The sequence below is a fragment of the Berghia stephanieae genome, chromosome 10 (genome assembly GCF_034508935.2).
Source record: "Berghia stephanieae isolate SIO BIC M18660-M18661 chromosome 10, UCSD_Bste_1.3, whole genome shotgun sequence".
Lineage (NCBI taxonomy): Eukaryota > Metazoa > Mollusca > Gastropoda > Nudibranchia > Aeolidiidae > Berghia > Berghia stephanieae.
Genome location: NC_088369.1, coordinates 41,369,518 through 41,377,017, shown reverse-complemented (window position 1 = coordinate 41,377,017; position 7,500 = coordinate 41,369,518). Strand labels below are relative to the sequence as shown.

The 7,500-nt window shown below is 37.7% G+C and overlaps 1 protein-coding gene across 1 annotated transcript in view; it reads right to left on the bottom strand.

Moving 5' to 3' along the window:
- The window catches only part of LOC144981147 (uncharacterized), a 132,649-nt gene that overhangs the window by 93,089 nt on the left and 32,060 nt on the right, over positions 1-7,500 (bottom strand). The window contains exon 2 of the mRNA XM_078929295.1: positions 519-1,136. Within this exon, the coding sequence (XP_078785421.1) occupies positions 519-580 (62 nt within the window). The 5' untranslated portion in view covers positions 581-1,136. The remainder of the gene's footprint in view (positions 1-518; positions 1,137-7,500) is intronic.

Sequence of the window (7,500 nt, the reverse complement as noted above, 5' to 3'; positions counted from 1 at the left end):
TCATTTTCTTTAAATTTTGTGATGTATAAAAGAAATTTGAGTAAGAAAAATATTGGTTGAATCGTAACGAATGTGACGATTTTCCTATAGTTGGTAAGGAGAGGATTAAAATATATGGTTACAGTAACGGAAAATGTATATATTGCTGCTCGAAGCTCGAAGAAATAAATAACAATGTGAAATCGAATGTAAGCTTCAATTTAATAACAAAAACAGATCAAATGAACGTTTCGGGTTTCCCCTTTATCAGCAAAACAGGATGAATGAAACACCACAGATGGATGAGATGATGTCGTAGTGGCGTAGTTAAGATGAAAAATTAATAAATTAATTCATCTTAACTACGCCACTACCACATCATCTCATCCATCTGTGGTGTTTCATTCATCCTGTTTTGTTGATAAAAGGGAAACCCCGAAACGTTCATTTGATTTGTTTTATGTAATTAAATTGAAGCTTACATTCAATTTCACATTATTATTTATCACTAACGGAAAAGTAGATATATATAGACTTACCCCAGAGCGCATGTCACAACCAGCACGAATAGAAAGACGGATCTCGGCGTCGATGACGTCATGATGATGACCCCTTGTTGACCTCACTTGAAAGCCTTTAAAAGTCGATGATGCTTCTTCTTCCCTATGTCAATGTTGCTGTTACTTGCTGCTGCTTCTGATGCCCTAGTTGTTGTTGTGGCTGTTGTTGTTGTTTTTCTTCTTCTAGTTGTTGTCGTTGTTGTCACTGATGATGATAAATAATGTTCTGTCGTCGTTGAAGTTTTATCGTGGCCTTTAATTGTTTTGTTTTGTTTTGTTTTTTTTTTGTTTTTTGTCTTCAAAAACCTATTTTCCAATTCGGAGAATGACAGAACAGTTTTGCTTGATGGTGACAAAACTGTCACCATTGATTTGTGATGGCAAAAATTTGCAAAGTGGAACAAATTTTTATGAAATAAATCGTAAGGAATTCGTTCTGGACTGGACGTGAATCGTTAACACACTGTTATTAAAATTTGATTTCAGTTCAAAATGTTCTGTAGATGTTCTTTTTTTCCCCCTCGTTACGTATTTTCATTAATGTTTATTGATGTTCTTCTCTTCTTCTTTTCTTGCTCCAGCAAGAATAACAACGCTCTGTAAATGAGAGAAAGAAAGAGAGAAAGAGAGTTTTTAAAAACTTGAAAATAACACATGAAGGAACATTTATAAAACATGAATTATGCTTTTGTTCGCGTAGGAATACAAAAGGCTGTGGTGGTGATGGTGGTCTGGTGATGACAAGGATCTTGTGTGGATTATTCCGCCTGTATCCGTTTGAGATCTTCTTTTTATATAGAACAATTTTACAAACACATACACACACTCATACATACACATTGACACACACACACATGCACACAAAACAAATGCATCGACACACAAATAATATGCGCATTAAAAATATATTTTTTTTCTTCTTCTTTTCCTATCTAAATCGATTTTAAATAAAGCATTGAGAGAGAGGGAAAGGAAAGGAAGGGAATGTAACATGAAAATTTCAAAACGAAATGCATTGTGTTTATTCCTTTCTAAAAGCGTAGCGATTTTTAATGAGATTTGTCTGTTTGAATGCCTATTGACCTGTTCATCGTTTATATCATGAAGGGGGGGGGGGGGGGGGTCTTTTGGGGGTGTTTAACCGTAGCCATCGTTAACATAATATAGATAGTTCGTAGTTGAAGTCATTCCGGCCTTAGTTATGGGTTTTTTTTGCCGTCCGCGTTTATGAGTAATCCTCATTAAAATGTATTAACCAGACTATAAACGTTTAAGGTTACACACAGTTTTGTGTGTTGGTCCGTTATACTTCCGGATGGCAATGTTATGAGCTTCTTAGCCAAGCGCATACTATCTATAGATAGAATGCGCTTGGCCAAGAAGCTGACAACATTGCCATCCGGAAGTATAACGGACCAACACACAAACTCTGTGTAACCATGAACTTTAATAGTCTGGTTAATACAATTTAGTCAGAACAACTCACAAACGCAGATGGCAAAATCAATAACAAAGGCCTGAGTGCCGTCATCTTCGTTCTATCTATAGCCTGACACTAGAACGCTCTAGGATTGGCAGTTTGACGTCATTTTTTTAGGTTTGTGTATCGTCTAGTGAGTTGCCATTAGTAGAGCTCATGGAAACAAGTCATTTCATTGGTTGAACTATTGAATACAACTCACGATTTGTGTGTGTTTTCTTTTGTGGCAAAAGACTGGCATTTTGACGTCATTATTTGGTCAGTGTCAGGCTATAACTTTACGAAGGCTACGGTTTAAGTCTCTCCTAACCAGACATTTTCAGAATTTTCCCTGAAACGTCACACCCACCCAACTCACAAATTGATTTTTTTCTACTCAAACAGAAAAGGAACAAGTATACATATCAAATAATAATATTGTCAAATGTCTGATTTTTATCGTGCGGCTTTGTGGTCCAGTGGTATGACACTCGCTTTCGGATCGGAAGGTCCTGGGTTCGAGCCTCGCGCTCGGCGCATAGTTGAGTCCTTGGAAAAGACTCTTTACTCACATTCTCTCACCGTACTCGGGTGTAAAATGAGTACCTGGCCGTTAACAGCGTTGTCTTTGTCGAAAAATTGTAATATCGCCTAACAGGCTTCATGTCCCGTCCTACATGTTAAATGTTGCTGTTGACCAGGGACCCCTTGTAAAGCGCTTTGAGCACATTTCAGTGGATATTGCGCTATATAAAGCTCAATTTTAATCTATTTTAATCTATCGATAGAACAAAGTATTTTCTTTGTGATCTGTGATGTACAAGGGGTATTAGAATAATAGAATTGGTGGTTGCATCGTAACGAATTTGAAGATTGTCCTATGGATTGTAAAGAAAAAATTAAAAAATAAGCTTTATATAGCGCAATATCCACTAAATATGCTCAAAGCGCTTTACAAAGGGGTCCCTGGTCAACAGCAACATTTAACATGTAGGACGGGACATGACGTCTGTTACAATTTTTCGGACAAAGACAACGCTGTTAACGGCCAGGTACTCATTTTTACACCTGAGTAACACGGTGAGAGAATGTGAGTAAAGAGCCTTTTCCAAAGACTCAACTAAGCGCCGAGTGCGAGGCTCGAACCAAGGATCTTCCAATCCGAAAGCGAGTGTCATACCACTAGACCACAAAGCCGCACAAGCGGAAAAATGGTTTGAAAAAGGCATCAATTATACTCAAGATTTTATTCTGTAACGTTGTGTAATGTACTGTTATGTAATGATTACTTCATAGCCTACAGCGTAACATAATAATTTACAATGCACTCTAAGGCAATACAAATACAAAGACAATAGGTTACACAAAACGCAAATACTATTACTATTACTAACTACTTAAAAGCCTGCATGAATAGGAATGCTTTCAACGGTTTCCTATAATTATTGACGGAGCTCGAGGGCATCTATGATTGTCTTTGAAAATCTAATTAGTTCCAAGCTTTTAGGACATCGGCAGGAAAAAAGATTTTTTAGTCAGAATCAATTTCCATATTTATGACCCCTCGTCTCAAAACGGTATTATGTCGGGATGGACCAGATGCTAAAAAGTCAAATTATAATTGAAACTGGTCAAAAATATGAAACGTTGGTTATTTAGCACAGTAAAATATGATATTCGTTCTCCTCTATAAAGCAAATAAACTCAACGTAAGTCTGATAATCCTGGCTACAGATTCCATTTTCAGCATCTTAATCATCCCGACTTAATACCGTCTTGAGACGAGAGGTCACATTTGAGCATAACACAGTGGTTTATTATGTGATCGTAAATTGTCTAACACTAATTTAGCCGCCCTCTTTTGAACTTTTGGCATTTTATCAGTTATACAAATTGGAGCGCCTAAGAGCATAATGTTTATCATCACCTACCTCTACTCACCTTCCTCCACAAACAAGTTTACAATACTAGAAATAAATAGGATTTAATAGTCTGATGTCACGTCCGCCAAACAACCAGCAGCTTGGTTCTAAACAAAGAAAATCGCAACTTTTTATCCTTCATGCTGGTTAGAACTTTTTCACATGTCATGTGATCAGAATGTATAAAAGTCCGCCATTGTTCCGATAGTTTAGAACCAGTTAGTAAGTTACTATGTTTCATTACGATGGACAAAATTGAGCTTTTTTTATATATAGCGCAATATCCACTAAACGTGCTCCAAGCGCTTTACAAGGGGTCCCGGTTCAACAACAACACTTGACATGTAGGACGGGACATGCCGCCTGATAGGCGATATTACAATTTTTCGGAAAAAGACACCGCTGTTAACGACCCGGTACTCATTATACACCTGAGTACGGTGAGAGAATGTGAGTAAAGATCCTCTTCCAAGGACTCAACTATGCGCCGAGCGCGAGGCTCGAACCCAGGATCTTCCCATCCGAAAGCGAGTGTCGTACCACGAGACGACATAGCCACACTAGGGAAGTGACGTCACGACTGTTGAAGCCTATTCAGATTCAAACAAAACATTAAAAAATAGAAAGATTATGGCCGCCTAACCAGTGGTAGGTGATGAACAGAGGCAAGTCTTTATCTCCCATCTATCCTCAGGCAACTGCTTCACTGTGGGACTTTGTGATCTGGTTGTAGGACACTCGCCTTCGGATAGGTAGTTCCTGGTATGAGTTCGTGGCCTTCGTAAAGTTATGGCCTGACACTGACCAAAAAAATGACGTCAAATTGTCAGTCTTTTGCCACAAAAGAAAACAAATCGTGAGTTGTATTCAATAGTTCAACCAATGAAATAACTTGTTTCCATGAGCACTACTGACGACAACTCACTAGGCGGTTCAAAAACCAAATAATGACGTCAAACTGCCAGTCCTTTTGGATTTCAGTGTCAGGCTATAACATAACGATGGCTACTATGAGTTCCGCTCTGGGCGACGCAAAGTTGATTCTTTGGAGAAAAAAAGGCTCTTTACACACATTCTCTCTGGATCCAGGTGTAAAACTAGTATATCTGTCTAGAAACAGGGGTTTTTTTTCTCTTTCGAAAAAAAGTGTAATAGCCCTTTGACCCTCTCCTTACCAACTATAGGAAAATCGTCACATTCGTTACGATACAGCCAACATTTTTCTTATTCAAATTTCCTTCATCTTCAATGTTGATGGTGGCTTGGACATATGACCCCATATAAAGCGCCTTGAGAACATTTAGTGGAAATTCCGCGCTATAAAAACTCAAGATGTTTAACTCTCACTCAATCCTAGTGATTTCGGCTACTTGTCAAAACTGGAAAAAAATGTATTAAAAATGAATATGTACATAGATAGATATTATTCAACTATCATTAACATGTTAAAAATAAAAAAAAAACATTAGCTTTGATACCACGCCTATAATTTGTCTCAGAAAAATGTAATAAATAGGCATGGGGTAAAATTAACCCCGGGTAAACTACGGATATAGTCGGTGTTAGGGTTGAGTGGGTTAAACTAATCATCGCTGGATTATCAGTTTGCGTCTGCATAGGTAGGAATACAAAGGTTATTTGAATAAATTATAATTTGACCCATCCGTCCATAGCACCAGATCATGAACAGAAATTAATAATCAAACGACTGGTTTTTAAAAAAAAAAATTAGAATGCATATTTTTTTTCTGTGAACTTAAAGTTTAAACAAGTTTTCTCCCACTCAATTAAAAGAGAGAGAGAGAGAGAGAGAGAGAGAGAGAGAGAGAGAGAGAGAGAGAGAGAGAGAGAGAGAGATAGAGAAAGAGAGGGGGTGGGGACAACGCAGAATGAAAACATAAAAACGACGTTGGGCTTGTTCCGTCTCAAGAATAAAGGATAAAGATGTTAAAGCAATTACGGCAATTTATCAACTTGTCATTAACTTGCTTGGTCCAATTATCAATCTCTGATCAACCATAATCTATGTGTACCCCCCCCCCCCCCCCAACAACAACACACACACACACACACACACACACACACTTATAGTGAATAGTCCTTATTTATGCCAGGACAAAGTTTACTTGTCTAAATTAGATATATAATTTGCCAGGGAAGAAAATACAGAGAAAAGACGAAAGGAACCCAAGAATTTATGCGGAATATACAGGACAGAATTTTGATTGAATTTTAGGTTGAACAATTAAATTTTTAGTTAAGATAAATGGAGGTCACTGAGTACTGTTTTTAAAATCTGTAAAGACCTAAATGTCCTCATAGAAATAATTTTTCTTTTCAATTCAATTTCCTTCAACGAGTTAATTCTTAATGATACTGGATAGTTCTATGGGATTTTTGTTCTTGTAGAGGAAATATTATTATTCTAAAACCAATGGAAAATATTGTCCATTACAAAAATATGAAATCAAGACTTTAATTACTACTACTACTTTTATTCTTCTTCTTCTTCTTCTTCTTCTTCTTCTTCTTCTTCTTCTTCTTCTTCTTCTTCTTCTTCTTCGTGTCATGTCCCGTTCCACTCGTTACATGTTGGGTCAGGAACCCCTTTCTAAAGCGCTTTGAGCACATTAAGTGGATATCGCTATATAGAAAAGCTCAAGGTTTCAAGTTTCCCACTAATTAATGATTTAGTCAAAACAGTAGACTTTACGGCAAAGGCATCGGTTTATGCAAAATGGACCTCACAGAGGTAACGATAAAAATAAAAGACTGATATCTCGTGCAGTCCCAGGTTTGTTTTTTTCTGACCCCAACCCCCGAGATCATAACAAAACAGTGATTGAGTAGTTGGTAGTTGATAGACCTGGCGGTTGATGTTTTGTGAGAGAATATTTTGTTATTATTTTATAACCGCCAGGAAAACTCATGAGTTCTATAATATGGCATAATCAAAACGGTTAAGACCAATCATCATCTAGTCAGCTGATCCTGCGTAGGACGTTCCTTCCCGAACTTTCTTGCCAAACAGATTACGGTTTTCCGCCAGTCTACTTGCTTGAGTTGTTGTCATTCCCAGCCATTCACATATATCTTGTTCCCAGCTTCTTGTAGGTCTACCTCTTCCTCTCTTGCCGTCTACCCTTGTCTGCAGAATGTGCTTTTCTAATGATTCGTGGCGAGTCGTGTGGCCAAAATAGTTCAGTTTCAATAGGGAATGAGATTAGCGGAAGAGTAGCGTCCCTTGATTGGAAGTCACCAGCGGAAAGGTTATTAGAGAGAGAACGTCATGTTGGTTGTGCGGCATGAGACACTTCACAGAAAGCGAGGACGAGAGAGACGCATGCGCAAATCCATTTTGACGTTCTCTCTGTAAGGTGACGCCCAATAAAGGGACGCTATTCTTCCGCTAATCTCATTCCCTATAGTAGGTTTATGAGTTGGTTACGATTGCTTTGGCGGGCAAAAAAGGTAGATATGTATCTTATCTAAACGTATACCAATTACTTTACACCTAAGTCAGTTCTAAGCTTAAACTTAATTCTGACATAAAATATAATAACCAGTATATTATAGTCAG